Below are 16980 nucleotides of genomic sequence, written 5' to 3'. Positions count from 1 at the left end.
TGTACTGTCTTTGTTTCTCAGAGTATCCTTTCAAAAATCATAATATAATAATACAATCGGAATACTTCAATTACGCACCCAGCAAAGAAACAGGTCATAACAACTCAAACGACTCTTTTTCTTAAAATTTGACTTCCCGACTTACATTACTGAGAAATAAGTCTGCACGTCGTAGTCATCCCTAGTATTATACAGCTAGACGATAAAACCGAGGATAAAACTGAGTAGCAAGTTGCTTCGCCGAAAGCGGTAAGAAATGAGTTGAAGATGAGACGAGAGGCTGAAGGAAAAGAAAGTTCAGGTACACTTTAGCTACATTATATCGAATATAAATTTGATTATCTTCAAAGTATTCATTACTGAACTTTCTGAAAACTCTGGAATAGAAAATAAAAAATGTTTTCTTTCAGATAGGACTCAAAATTCGCCTTTTTCTTAGAGAAATTTTAGATATCATGAAAATCTGTGCCATACAGTTCCTAAATGTGATTCATATAGCTATTACAATGCTATTTCCATCGGAATAACTCAATATTCCTCTGAAAAAACATTGAAAACGCGTTTTCCATTGCCATTTCGCTATTTCAATACGACAACTCAATATTTTTATTAAAAAGCAATTTGTTTTTTCTGTTTCTTATTGTTGTTTCACTGATAAATTGTTTCATTTATCAGCAAATGATTATCATTTATTAAAGGTATTCGTTTCAGAGAAGATTTTTACTCATTATATTCATTCACGACTTTTACGAGATGTCTTACTCCTGAATAAATCAAATTTTTCGATCTTTGTTCAATTTCAAAAATTCATTGAAGAAAAGGCTTGACAAATACTATAAGGGTATGAGAGATGCAGACATTTTCACGTTGTCTGTTAAATGCTATCATCCATTTCGAGCCATTAAGTGGAAATTGCCTCAGCACTCTTTTGTCAGATTATCGTAGTTTGTGAGAAACAAAGAGCAAATCGTATGCGAGTGGATGATATCAAAAGTGATCATCATCTTTACAATATAGAATCATATCTCTGCAGATATATGATTATGATTCTCCCATTTTCCGCAAATACAGCTAACTGAGACTCGTTATGAGCATTTTAGGAAACGTATCTGATATTATTGGATATCAGATATATTCGAATTCAGTTATTATGGTCTCTCTTCGAAGAATATATGTTGTTCCTCAAAAATGTGAATTATTCTGGCGTCATCTTTCAACATGATGAAATGTATGGAAGTTTTTGGAATTTGTATCTCATTTCATAACAAGTCTGGAGCAAGTTATCGATTGTGGTGCCTAATATTATAATTGAAGAAGTCAGTTGGGTTCTGGGCGCCGAACATAAGAATTCCATGCTGCTCAAAAATGAGAGCTCTGCGATTAATGAGCACATAACGAAAAATATTTAGAAAAATCCAGTTTTCCATTTCAAAAGCTTCATATTTCTAAAACTAACTATTTTTGAGCTTTGTTTCCGATCAGCCCATCAAGAACTAGATTATACCAAAAATTCAGCTGAATTCAAATTTAAAACATGGTGTATTATTGCTCATTCCAGTTTCTGTACATCTAGCTATACAGGGTGATTCACCGGGATGGCCTATTAGACGTTTATGGAAAACTAATCATAATTTTGAGCTGAAAAAATGCATATCGGGGTTTGAGACAATGATCTTTCTCCCTAAAATATTTTCAGATCTCTACAACTTCCGGTTACACCGGAAACAGACTTCTACTTCCTCATTTCAAATGGCACACCCAGTATATTATTGCATCATTAGATAGCTTTAGTGATGACAATTTCGGCAATATGCCATATCTTGGGAAAAACTCGAATTTTAGTTTCTTTCTGTGTTTTTCGGAACTCACAGACTACTCCATACAGTTATAAATAGCGAATTTTCCCCATTTGAAGTTCTTCCCCGATAACTCTTGAAGTATTCATTTTAGGTATAGGGTTTGGTTGAGTAACCCCCACTATTTTTGTACGTAGAATCGAATGAAATATTAAAAAATATAGGTTCTAATTCGAAAATCTTGAGTTTTGATGAATTTGAGTTGTCCAAGTTCATGATCTTCTTATAAACACCCTGTACATTTTTGGTCCAAGGTGCAAACAGTCTTATAATACTACGTATTTGCAGAATCGAAAAAGAAAAAAAATTTTTCGAAAAAAGCATTTTCTGCTGAAATATTAAAAAAAAATTAAGTCCTCATCGACGCCTTTTTTTTCATAAGAATCCCAATAACTCATGAACCGTTGAATTTTTACCCAAGATATGGCATATTGCCGAAATTGCTATCTAATGATGCAATAATATACTGGGTATGCTATTTGAAATAAGGAAATAGTAGTCTGTTTCCGGTATAACCGGAAGTTGTAGAGATCTGAAAATTTTAGTGAGAAAGATCATTGTCTCAAAGCCCAATACGCAAATTTTCAGCTCGAAATTATTATTAGTTTTCCATAAACGTCTAATACGCCATTCCGGTGGATCACCCTTTATACATACCATCAATTCTGACTTCGCCTCTTTGAATTCTTAATTATTAATTATCATTTGACTGTACCTACTCAAATTCAAGTAATGCTGATTGGAAATATCACATCTCGTTCTAATTCTCTTAATCTCAACACATTTTTATCATCATTGAATGGGCAAACAGCATTCTAATAGTCGATATTGAGGTTTAAAAGATATTCAACTGAAATTAATAATCTCCTACAAAAATAGAGAAATAATTGGTTGATAGGGTTTTTCATTGATGGATTTACAGAGGCCAACCACTTTGTTTTCTATGCAGAGGTAAAACGTTACTTAACTGAGACAAACTAGGCTAATAACTTGCGATTCATATACAAATTCAGGTAGATAACTAATCAGTTTTCAATTCGTTATCAACCTGATTGCAGGTAACAACGAATAAATTGTGATGCCGATTCATTTTCAAATTACCTTGAAGAGAGATATTTCTCTAGTAGGTTCCAGTATTGTTGGTTTTAAGTTATATGATTGAAGCAATGTGAGGAATTCAGTTTTTTGTTTATTCTCAATTCCAGGTAATAGGTCTATGTTGAAATCTCCTGCAATGACCACTGTTTTGCTAGCATCAAAGATGATTGTGTGCACTGTGTCCAACTGTTCAAAAAAGACGTGAAATTCTGTGTGCTTGGTCTATAGATATTCGTTACCAGAATGTTCTCGTTTCCTATTTGACACTCAACTGCTGCAACTTCAAAAATTCTTGGTAAAGATAATTTATTTTTATGCCTTTACGTTCTTCATATTTCATACCAGGCTTGTCATATATAGCCACCCCTCCGTGTTCTCCTTTTCCTCTGCAAAAGTACGACACCAGCCTCATGTTATAGATACTGAGATGTAATTCTTCTTTTGACTTCCAGTGTTCTGTTAGGCATAAGATGTCACAATCCCTAGCTTTTGTATGAAATATTCAAGGCGATCCTTTTTATTAGTTTGCTTTGAATTACTTAGGCTCTCTATATTTTGATGAATTATGCATAATGATTTATAAAAAATCGTTCGATGCTCTGTTTTTGTTATATGCTTCAAAATTAAATCTTTTAATTCCTACATTTCTCGGCCAGAACGTTGTATCATAAAGTTCGTCTTTTCGGCCTATAGGGACTTTGACTAAAAAACTCTTGAGATCATTTTTCTTCCTCTGAAACTGTAATTCTTCAACTTCCACTTTTTCTTCCTTAAAATTTTGTTTAGATTTGATATATTCCATTACGTTTTCCTTAGTTACATGTGGGTTTATTCTATTGATGAAAAACCATGCCTTCCGTGCTCTTGCAGTGAAACTATTTTCAATATCTCCAGTACCTAGTCTGGTATATCTACGTTTTTTCTTCACTATAGTTGTCCATCGTTCTTGTGTTGTGTTGTTTGTGTTTTGACTTTTGTTTTCATTCTTGTCACTGTCAGAATCAGAAACGTTTGAAACGTCTTTCAGGTTGACGTCTTCCTTTCTGTTAACTTTGACATTTTTATTTCGTTCTGTGGCCTGTTTTTGATAGGCATTTGACATTGACAATGGTAGTTCCAATACTCTCTCCTGTATGTTCTTTGCGTCATCTGTCGATGTTGCGCTTTCCTGTTTCCTCGATTGTTCTGTTCCATTGTTTACCTTTTTTGTAATATTGTAATATTTTTTGTTGATGTTGTTGTCTGTGTTGATATGATATTCAGTTATAATATCACAAGAGCATAGATAATATTCGATTATACACAGAGGTTCGTATATATTATACCAAAAGCACTTCTTTTTGATTATTCAATGACATTTCACTGAGCTTGACTTTTATTTTTTGGGAAATATTATTTGAAAATCTGGAAATGACGAAGTTTGTTCCAGGAAATCTGTTAATGTTGAATTCAATTATCGAAAGAATCATTTTCATGCAAAATTTGAAAGTGAAAACATCATCAGAAACTTAGATAATGGACAATAAAAGATTCAAAAAGATTTTTCATAATAATTTATGGAAACTTGTAGGAGTTATAATGGTTGAAAATTTTTTATGAAAAGCAAACTTTCCACGTTTTTTTTTTTGAAAAACAAAGTTGATGTCACTGTAACATCGTTTTTTCAGATCTACTCCAATCTCTTAAGAATTAGTTTTATGAATCTCCATGTATTTTCATAAATAGGAATGACTTTATATAACTTTATGCTGTATAAAAATAATATTTTGGTACTTTATGTAAGTAGTAACAAAAATGTCTTGGAATTTCATACTATATGACAAGCATTGTCTTGGAACTCTGTGATGTTCCGGTGATGTTCCGTTCCTGTTTAAACAACCCTCCAGATTTCACCTGTTTCACACCTGAACATTTTCTGATAGAATATAGTTTAACAACATATCCTGAGAAAGATGTTACATTCACTCCTATCGATCGTTTATCCCTTTGGAAAAAATGCTGTCAGATTCTGGGAACATTGAAAAACTGATTACTTAAATAGGCTACAAAACAGACCTAAATGGCTCAATCCTTATAACAATTCAAGTGAACGATCTTGTCTTGTTGAAAGACGAACTAACAGCACTGCTTAAATGGCCTTTAGACCGTGTAATTGAAGTGATACCCGGGAAAGATTCGCGTGTTCGCATTGTTCTTAGTAAAACTCAAGGAGGAACATTCACTAAGATATGTCCACTTCTATTCTGCACGAAAAACATCTATAATCGAAATGATCATCAATATGACTTCTCCTTTCTTTATTTCTTTGTTTATTCTAACAAATTTTTCTCTTTATTATTTCTTTAATCATTTTTTTTGCTATTCATTTTTCACTTTTATACTTAACCTGGAATGTTCAGCCCGGGGAATATGTTAAGTTTTGATCAGAGCCCTTAGTGCCTGAGCACCGCCATTACCCAAAGATTCACCCCTGGAGCTAGTTACAGACAATTCAGCGCACTTTATGAAAGCGTTGCAGTGTGCGCTCATGCGCAGTTATCCTTATAACGATTGCTATAATAGTGTACTATCTATGTTCGTTTTATCCGGCACTTTTTTGTTCTCAACTTTTCTCTATGATCACAAAGTGGAGGGGAGATCAGGGTTGGTATGAAATTCAACTTTCGGTATAATTATAATTCATTTTTTGCTCTCGTCTCTTGAGACACAGTGTTCACCTTGCACATTTCAAGTTTAGTAAAATATTGGCCTTGTTGCCACGTGGTTGGTACAGTCAGTCATCGATCTTAGACATCAAAATCATCGAAAATACCCAAGTCGGTAAATTGTTGGATATTGCGTGAAACTGATTCATAGTTTTCATTAACTATTTGAGTATATTTGTAAAGTGTAAATTGTGTTAATGTATATACAATAGACTTACTTAAATAAAAATTGTGGAAAATCTTATGGTCCTTCGAAACACAAACCCCAGTACTTTACAGTCCAATTCATGCATGAATGTTCTATATCTAATAGTTACATCTACGACATATCAACAAAATCTGGTTGTATGCATCATGTGAGTTTGTGTGAAGAGAGAGTATAAAGGTTTAGGAGCTATAAGGTATTTTCGTTTGTTTGACGATTTTTTCAATGTGGAATCATATATTTAATAACCAGGCGTATTCACTCTCCTTATTTCTTCATGACATTTTCTAGTTCTATCTGCGGGAGCACCGACAAAACCTTTCTCCGAAGATCAGTCTCTGCAGAATCTCACCGCCCTTTTCACCGACTCGCTTTCCATTTGGAATGAGGATAAAATATGTGGCGCCAATTTCTGCCTAGCCGAAGTGAATAAAACTGCAAATCCCAACTTGCAGAAGCCAGAGGATGGGAAAATCAGACTCATCGCTGGCATTTATTTGGTTTGCATGCTTCTTGCGTCACTCATCATCGGAATTGGATTGGACTCAATGAATAGGTAATTTTTCAGAATATTTTCTCAACATTATTTCTGATTCTTTCTATATGATATTTTCAACAATAATAGATTTCACTTCTAAATGTTAAAATAATTTAATATAATAGGAGTAATATCAACGGATGGTACACTTAAAAATAATATCAATTCAAATTCTACCGAAGATAATGGAAGCGTTTTACTCACTGTTGTTTTGCGAATAGGGACTTATCAATATCGATAATTTTCTTCAAGAAAATCTGTTGATTTGACAAAAATATGAGAACAAACCGATTGATAAAATCACGAGTCCGTTATCTAAATTCAGTTTGGTTGAATGTTTTATCCTCAAACGAACGATTGATGAAAAAAAAATTATTCGATAAAATTTGAAGGAGATTATTTTTTTCAACAATTTGAATGTTTAATGTTCTCAAGGGTGATGGCACTGAATCGGTTTGTGTTAATTTTCTCTAAACCTCGAAACACTTTAAGCATTCAATACTGACAAATTCAAAATAAAATTTTGAATGTAAACAAGGTATCATGAATGAGAAAGGATTGTTATTATTAGAATCCCGAATGATTTTCTGTATTAATGCATTGCTATTAGTCGAAATCAACAAAATGTCAGATTTTGATACGTAAAAATATCAATCGAAACTTTTCCGTGTCAATGCAACGCATCAATCGATAACTCAGCCCCGAACAACAACCCGATCGACAGTTCAGGCTCGTACCAGGCTACCAGTTTACCACCAATCTCTCCGATACACCCATCGACCAAACCACTAGAGAACTTCTTTCCAAAGGATTCAATTTCTGTATCACCCCACACAAACTACCGACCGAATCTATCAAAACCCAGGTGGAATCCGCCATATCGCACCTTCCCCCAACTAAAGCCGAGGAAACACGACAGGACATTGCCAGAACCCTAAGGAGAGCCAAACTTCCTCCATCAAACATCTCACGTTCTGAAAAATATTCCGCAGAAATCTCCATGATAATAATAATAATAATAATTTTTGAACGTCAACTAAATTAGTGAGTCCTCCAAGCGCCGAAGATATGGAGAGTTTTTGGACCGATCAACTGTCAACACCAACTCCTTTTAACTCCAAAGCGCATTGGATAAGAAGAGAGGAGAAATCATGTGAGACCATAGAAAATATGCCACATAGTGTAATAACGTCTGAAGAACTACAGGAAATATTGAAGAACACTCACAATTGGAAATCTCCAGGCCCAGGTGGAATTCACAACTTCTGGTTGAAGAAGTTTTGGTGTCTGCACGGCAGGCTAGTCGAATACATAAATAACATAATACATAATCCAACAGAAATGCCAACATTTTTAACAACAGGTATCACTTACCTAATACCGAAGGATTTTCAAAACACTATGGATCCATCAAAATATAGACCTATAACATGCCTACCAACAATATACAAAATCATCACATCATGTTTAGCATCTCGTATCTACAAACATTGCGAGAAAAATAAAATAATAACAACACAGCAGAAAGGATGTTCCAAGAATGCACAAGGATCAAAGGAACAGCTGGTAATAGATTCCATCATATGCAACCAAGCCTTCAAGAAACATAGAAACCTTTTCATGACTTATTTTGATTATAAGAAGGCTTTCGACTCACTTCCACATGGCTGGCTGAAGAAAATTTTGGAGATATACAAGATCGATCCAATTATAACCAATTTTCTAAAGCTTGCAATGGACAATTGGAAAACGAACATCGAGCTTTCCACGGCAAACATAAAAACCAAACTGATTCCAATTAAGAGGGGAATTTTCCAAGGTGACTCCATGAGCCCTTTATGGTTCTGCTTGGCGCTGAACCCACTCTCTAAACAGCTAAACGCTACTGAAAAGGGTTTCAACATTAAAGGAAATAATAATACTACCACCCTCAATCATTTGCTGTACATGGATGATTTGAAACTGATAACAGGCAATAAGAACCACCTAGAAATTATGGTCAAACTAGTGGAACATTTTTCGAAAGATGTAGGTATGGAATTCGGTTTGGACAAATGTCGTACTCTCAGCGTAGTGAGAGGAAGAATACAAGATGAACCGATCACTCTCGCAAATGGACAGCAAATAGAAGCAATGAAGTTGGATGATCTTTATAAATATCTTGGAATGAAACAGAATCGACGAATCAACCACCAAAGAATGAAGCAAGACTTAACGACTGAGTTCATTAGGAGAACCAAAAAAATCTTAAAAACAAACCTCAACAGCAGGAACATGACGAGAGCCATCAACACATATGCATGTTCAATTCTAACATACTCATTCGGTATAGTTCCATGGAGCAAAACAGACATCGAAAACTTGCAACGTAAAATGAGAACGTTGATGACAAAAGCAAACAAGCACCATCCGAAAAGCAGCATTGAGAGGACTACACTGCCGAGAAATAAAGGAGGCAGGGGTCTTACGGACATCATGGAACTTGCTAGTGGGCAGATAGAAAGCCTACGGGAATACTTCAGAGATCAAGCAAGTACATCAGAGTTCTACAAAATACTGTGTGAAGCAGATGAATCAACACCTTTACAACTTCACAAGGAGCAATTTTCATACAACCACCAGACAAACCAAGAAAAATTGGATAGATGGAGAGAGAAGCCCCTGCATGGAAGACATTTCAACGAGGTGAACCAGGATCATGTCGACATTGAAGCGTCGAACTATTGGCTCACATCAGGTGCAATGTACCCAGAAACAGAGGGTTTTCTTTTATCCATCCAAGATCAAGTGATCTCAACTAGAAATTACTGCAGGCATATCATAAAGGATCGAACTATTACCGACGATCGATGCCGATATGGGTGTCCAACAAATGAAACAATACAACATATCACGGGTGGATGTCAGATGTTTGCAGGAAATGAATATAAAGAGAGACACGATGCAGTAGGAAAGATATTACACCAAGAAATGGCAACTAAATTAACACTAATTCAATCTGAAAAAGTACCATACTACAAGTACCGACCGGAGACCATCCTGGAAAACGAACGCTATAAACTGTACTGGGATCGTACAGTTTTGACTGATAAAACAGTCCCTCACAACAGGCCAGATATATTGCTAGTTGATAAACATCAAAAGGCAGCTATACTCATCGACGTAGCAATACCTAATAACAACAACTTGCGTCAAAAAGAGGTCGAAAAAATTTCAAAATATAGGGACCTCGAATTTCAGATAAAGCGCCAGTGGGGAATGATATCAACGAGAACTATTCCAATTATCATCTCAACAACAGGAATAGTACCCAAAAATCTCAAGAGAAATATCAAGCAACTAGGGCTTAGTGAGTATATATGTAATGTAATGCAAAAAGCTGTTCTTTTAGGTACTGCAAGGACGGTGAGAAAATTCCTAGGAAGCGAAGGACAGGTCCAAGGATCGCGTGTAAGAGGACCAGAAGTTCGACGACAACCAGGGGGACCACAAGGACCGGACACGACCGAGCTCTACCCTTCTGATATTTTAAATATCTGGGATTGAGTGAATGTTCCTCTTAGCGAGGAGTGAGAAGCCGACGGCGAGGATAAATCCTACGCGTATAGGCAAAAGTCGGATAATAATAATTTCATTTAATCCTTTAAGACACTACATGGTGTATAGGACAGGTCACAATAAGAAAACTAAACAACTAAGGAGTCACATAAATACTCATTTACAGAATAGAAACCTTTTTTTAAGAGGAGGTTCTTGATTTCTTTTTTGAACAATTTTAAATTCAAAGACTTCACAGATGGTGGCAAATGATTGTATAACTTAATACTTCGGTACAATGGAGAGCATTCAAAGGACCCCGCACGTTTAGTATGGGAAATGGCTTTCCGTGAAATTGGCTGAATTTTTGATATGTTGTAGTTCTTGATGAACTGATCAGAAAAGTCCTTAGCCACAAAGCTCAAAAATGGACAGTTTTCGAGATATGGAGCTTTGAAAATGGATTTTTTACAATTTTCGGGGTTTTTGCTCATCAATCGGAGAGCTCTCATTTCTGGTTTTGATGGAATTTGGATGTTCGGCGGCCAGAACCCGACTGAGAAATGATCTTCCTTTGTTAAATTAGGCACCGCCATCGATAATTTTTTATACACTGCTCCAAATTGGCTATGAAATGAGATACAAAATCCAAGATCTTCCATACATCTTTTCATGCCACAAGATGACGCCAGAATAATTCTCATGACCGGGAAACGACATATTGTGAGATTTTTTTAAGAGAAACCATAATAACTGAATCCTCATATATCTGATGTCCAATAATATCAAATATGTTAGCCGAAATGTTCATAACCAGGCATCGCGAGCTGTAATGGGGGAAACTGGGAAAATCATAATCATATATCCTCAGGGATAACAATTGTGATCACTATTGATGTCATTAACATATGATATGTGATTTGTTTCTCACAAATCTCGATAATCTGACAATGGGGTGCCAAGACATTTTCCTCAGAATGTCTCGAAATTGATGATAGCATCTCACAGACAAACGAATCCGTGAAAATGTCTGCAGTTTTGATACAATATAGTACTATCCTGGTAGAATATAGAAGTCCAAGTGTTGGAAGCAAACTATGAATGGAACTTCCGATATTAACCCACGAATTCTTGATAATAATTTTTTTTTTCTATGAACTTTTTTAACTTCACACATACGAATGAATACTATCTAATAATATGATCGTTGGCAAAATGAATGAGTAGATCAATCAAATACAATATAATAATGAGAGTAACATCCATAATAATAATAATAACAATAATGATAATGAACAAAAATCAATTTAAAATTATATTAGATTTCTTGCGATTGCTAATATAATTTTAAATTGTTTTTTGTTTATTATCATCATTGTTATTATTATTATGAATGTAACTCTCATTATTATATTGTATTTGATTGATCTACTCATTCATTTTGCCAACGATCATATTATTAGATTGTATTCATTCGTATGTGTGAAGTTCAAAAAGTTCATAGAAAAAAAAAATTATTATCAAGAATTCGTGGGTTAATATCGGAAGTTCCATTCATAGTTTGCTTCCAACACTTGGACTTCTATATTCTACCAGGATAGTACTATATTGTATCAAAACTGCAGACATTTTCACGGATTCGTTTGTCTGTGAGATGCTATCATCAATTTCGAGACATTCTGAGGAAAATGTCTTGGCACCCCATTGTCAGATTATCGAGATTTGTGAGGAACAAATCACAAATCATATGTAAATGACATCAATAGTGATCACAATTGTTATCCCTGAGGATATATGATTATGATTTTCGCATTTTCCCCCATTACAGCTCGCGATGCCTGGTTATGAACATTTCGGCTAACATATTTGATATTATTGGACATCAGATATATGAGGATTTAGTTATTATGGTTTCTCTTAAAAAAATCTCACAATATGTCGTTTCTCGGTCATGTGAATTATTCTGGCGTCATCTTGTGGCATGAAAAGATGTATAGAAGATCTTGGATTTTGTATCTCATTTCATAGCCAATGTGGAGCAGTGTATAAAAAATTATCGATGGCGGTGCCTAATATAACCAAGGAAGATCATTTCTCAGTCGGGTTCTGGCCGCCGAACATCCAAATTCCATCAAAACCAGAAATGAGAGCTCCCTGATTGATGAGCAAAAACCCCGAAAATTGCAAAAAATCCATTTTCAAAGCTCCATATCTCGAAAACTGTCCATTTTTGAGCTTTGTGGCTAAGGACTTTTTTGATCAGTTCATCAAGAACTACAACATATCAAAAATTCAGCCAAATTCACGGAAAGCCATTTCCCATACTAAACGTGCGGGGTCCTTTATGGGTCCTATGTTCAGGTAATAGAAAAATTTGCGTATTTCTAGTTACATAATTAAGATGACTTGATAATTTCATCCATTTGTCTTCATTTTCCTTTGCGTATAGTAAGCATTTGAAAATGTATATCGAGGGTAGGGTTAAAATTCCATTCCCAATAAAGACTGGCTTACAAGACGCTAACATATTGAGGTTGAATATTGTACGTAATACTCGTTTCTGAGCTACAAAAACTCTGGAGAAGTCAGGGCTACTTCCCCAGAGCAAAATGTTATAAGACAGATGGCTATATACCAGGCTGTAGTATACACTCATTACAGAGGACCTAGGTAAAACATTCCTAATTCTAGCGATTGCAAACACTGAAGTGTTTAATTTTTTACATAATTATAATATTATTATTATAAAATAATAATTTTTTAATACCAATATCACTGTCCTTCCAGCCGACAAAGTGACGCTACGGTACTGTTATTTTCAACAGCTCTAACTACGTGAAGAAGATGTCGTCCCTACTGAAGTTTTCAAAATACAAAACCACCCTGCAGGACCTTACAACCTATCTTGAAAACAAAACCAAAGGTCTCATCACTGCCTCTAAGCTTCCGATAGAAATCAAAAAATCATTTATAAAATTCCTGTTTTCGGATAATTTTTGGTTTAGTTGATTCTTTTTTTATATTAATCATATTTCGTTGGTTCCATAATTTTTTTGAGGGCATTTTTGTATTTTATGAATATACTCCTTTTGTCAACCGAGTAAGCTTCATTCAACTCCAACTTCATTTTATCCCTTTTTCGAATTCAATTTATTAAACCGAGAGTGATCCAAGATTTTAATTTTTTGTTATTTATGGAATAAGTTTTTTTGCAGTTATTAACATAATCCAGCAATGTATTTTTCAAACAAATATAACCTTCCTCTACTTCATTAACAGGTATCATATATATTTTGCCAGTTTTCCTCGGTCAGACGAATATTAAACATGTGTTTGATTGTCTCAGTCTTTACTTGTCGGAAATTCATCTTGATGATTAAAAAGTAAAATAACTTATTTCCGCTTTATATATTTATTTTCACAACAATTGTTTCGTCATGATAACATGACTTCGTCAGGTGAGCATGGTAACGAAACAATTGTTGTGAAAATAAATATATAAAGCAGAAATAAGTTATTTTACTTTTTAATCATGAATATTAAACATGTTAATATCGATTTTCATATTGTTTATTATTTGTTTTGTTTTGATATTAGACGTGTGTCAATAAATTCGATCTCTAATCCAACAGGAAAATGATCTGCCAAGGAAAATTCGAAATAGTGAACCTTTGAATATTTTAGTCAACGAAAAGGATCACTTGATAATATAATTGAGAAAGCGTTGAAATGCAATCTTAACCCATTTGGTGCTATTCTTCAGAAAAATATTGAAACTTTCTCACCCATATTCGCCACTTTTCTTCAGTTATCTTTAGAATTTTGTGAAGTTATAAAAGACTTTTCAAGACAATATCAGTTGAAAACTTATATGTATCTATATTTATGTGATTTATGCTTTCAGATACTCGAGAAAAGATAAGGAGGCCACTAAAAGAATTTCATCATGCAAATTATTGGCAGTAACCTGCAAACAATTAGGAAATCCCTTTCAACTACTTTTATTGCCCATAATGATGTTCATTGGAGCAGAACAGGCATTTATAGCAGCAGATTTTACTGTAGTAAGTAATTTCAAGTTCAAATATTAAGTTCTCGTAACATTATTGAATACTCGAAGTTGAAGAGATAAAAAGAATGTTTAACAGCTATAGTAACACCGACCGTTTTCAGTATTGTGGAATGAAAAAATGTCAATATGCAGGATATGTATATATTCATCAATAAATTATGGGGAGAGTAATATCCAAACATAACTAGTTCGTTAATTCAATATAAGGAAAAACAATATATCTGGTATTGATAACATTGTCCTATCTCTAATTGTACATAGTCTAAGTGCTAGTGGACGACATATCACTCATATTTTAGGAAAGCCTAAAATTTCCTCAGCTAGCCGACTCAGTGCGTCTCAGTTGTACCTACCGACCATGATAAGAGGCTAGCTCAGGAGCTACAGGTGTGAAAATATTATGAACTAAAATAGTTATTTATAATACAAGTGCAGAAGGCATTGATATTCTTCCACGAGTTCAAAATTCAAAAACGAGCCACGAAGTGGCGAGTTTTGGAATGAACGAGTGGTAGAATGAGCCTTCTGTACGAGTATTATACATTATTTTCTCTAATTCATTGCATTTTCGTTGAAATTAATGAAATATTTCCATAAATATAATTTAGTGATTTTTGCATTGAAAAATGTTGGTTGGCAGAACTAATTTCTTTAAGGCAAATTGATGAATTGACAGATAAAGCCGTGGCGGAATGTTCGGAGTACCAATATAGAATAATAAAATATAACCATGAAAACTGTGCGTTTCTGATATATTCTCGCACGATTTTGTTCTACAAGATGTGGAAGAATGAACGGAATAACCACAGAATTAGAGAATAGAATATTCTAAAACAAGTTGCAGAATGGGCTCCTATTCCAACACTCATGCGTTCGCATTCTTGTTGGAATTGCCTTCTGCAACGAGAATTAGACGATTTTTTTTCTATTTTAGTCTAGTGACTACTAGAGTTATAGGTAAAATCTGATTTTTTCCAAGCTTCAACACACTGTATCTCTGAAACGTTTATTAGGTTATATGTCTATAGAATTTTTTTTCTCATGAAAACATTTGTTCTATCCGACGCCGAAGTTATTGATCTGGACCAACTTCAATTTTTATAGGTACTCGGAGGAGGAGGAATAATTTACTATCTGTCAGGTCGAAAGAACCAACGTACCGGTGTGCCTTCAAATGTTTAAAATTCTGAAACTTCAAAGAATAATATACAGGGTGGCCATTCGAAAACGAAACAGACGAGATTACAGACGAAATAAAGTTTTTCGATAGAAATGCTCGGACAGGTCGATTTCTGTTTCGAGGGGGAAAACTTACGGACGTATAGCGCGTCAACCCTTGCTGCTACAACCCCCACCCCCAATTTTTGAATAGGGAAGATGGGGTGAGTGATACCTCAATTTAAAGGTATTTTTATACTGATTTCAGCACAGTAATTGTTTTTTCATTTTATGCATTAGTTCTCGAAATATTCATGCGTTAGTTAGTTAGGAAGGAAGCCACAGTCATGGTTGTTTTGAAGCTCAAAATGTCGATTTTTCACAAAACACTACAAGTGCCATGAAAACACCACTTAATTTCAAATACTTAGTTAAGAATATTTCGAGAACTAATGCATAAAATGGAAAAAAAAATTACTGTGCTGAAATCAGTATAAAAATACCTTTCAAATGAGGTATCACTCACCCCATCTTCCCTATTCAAAATTTGGGGGTGAGGGTTGTAGTAGCAAGGATTGAAGCGCTATGCGTCCGTAACCTACATCTTAAGTTGTCCCCCTCGAAACAGAAATCGACCTGTCCGAGAATTTCTATCGAAAAACTTTATTTCGTCTGTAATCTCGTCTGCTTCGTTTTCAAATGGCCACCCTGTATATGAATTTCAAGTTTTCTATAATACTTTTGAAAATCTCAATTTATACACCATTTGTTCGTCATGGTTGCCATTAGACGGAACACTGCTCTCTCCGTAAATACAATAGGTATATTGCACGCACGATAGGAAGGCCGGCATATTTCAAGTATGATAGATAGAAAGATTGGTATATCCCACGTATGTTAGGAAGACCGGAATGGTCGCAGTTCCCGGAAGGCTTACCGACCCACAACGACCCCAGTTCAAATAATAATAACAATAGGAAGGCCGAAATATCTCACGTTTTTTGGGATATCCGTTTTATCTCTGACAGCTACGCAAACTGGCTGATATATTCTGTCTTCCGATGGGCTACAGGACCGGGACAGACGTCTCGGTCCCAAAATATTGAAGTGTCTATCATTCAATAATCATATTTCAGAAATATATTCGACACTTTTCTATCAAATTTCATACAACAATCTAGGAATTATCAATGTATAAATATGGATCTGGAAAATTTCCCAGTGCCAAAGTGTTATCTAAAACCTCTGTAAGCAAAAATGCGTCGAAGCAAGGTTAATACGGTATATACAGGAGTCCCATTTTAAAGTGTCCACCCTCAATAACTCAACAAGGAATCAGAATTTGTGAAAACACTTCATCATTTCATTGAAGAAAAACATATATATAAATATCTACAGGATGCCTCATTTGAAAGTGTCCAACCTCAATAACAATGAATCAGAATTTGTGAAAACACTCACACAGGGTGATTTTTTATGACAAGGGGACATCTCTCTTTCATTTTGTTTTGTCGGTACCATAATTCCATGAAAAAACACCGTGTAACTTTGTGAATATTCTCTTTATAGAACACAAACTGCTGGTTTATAACTTTTAATCCATGAGAAATCCAAGAAATTTGTGCTACAAAACTACCCACTTTCCCTATTCAAATTTCTGAGGGGGTTGCAAACCTCTCCAGGGGTTTGCTAGTAGAAACAAGCTTTGTATCCCAGATCATGTCCCCTTGTCATCAAAAATCGACCTGTCTGAGTGTTTTCACAAATTCTGATTCATTGTTGAGTTATTGAGGGTGGACACTTTTAAATGA

General features: G+C 34.8%; 1 protein-coding gene across 3 annotated transcripts in view; it reads left to right on the top strand.

The window, feature by feature from the left end:
* The window catches only part of LOC123681199 (UNC93-like protein), a 105445-nt gene that overhangs the window by 82573 nt on the left and 5892 nt on the right, over window positions 1–16980 (top strand). For all 3 annotated transcript variants that reach the window (XM_045619449.1, XM_045619450.1, XM_045619451.1), the window contains 2 exons: window positions 6156–6420; window positions 13844–14003. In XM_045619449.1, coding sequence (XP_045475405.1) covers window positions 6156–6420; window positions 13844–14003 — 425 coding nt within the window. The remainder of the gene's footprint in view (window positions 1–6155; window positions 6421–13843; window positions 14004–16980) is intronic.

The sequence above is a fragment of the Harmonia axyridis genome, chromosome 5 (genome assembly GCF_914767665.1).
Source record: "Harmonia axyridis chromosome 5, icHarAxyr1.1, whole genome shotgun sequence".
NCBI lineage: Eukaryota > Metazoa > Arthropoda > Insecta > Coleoptera > Coccinellidae > Harmonia > Harmonia axyridis.
This window is presented reverse-complemented; position numbering and strand designations above follow the sequence as displayed.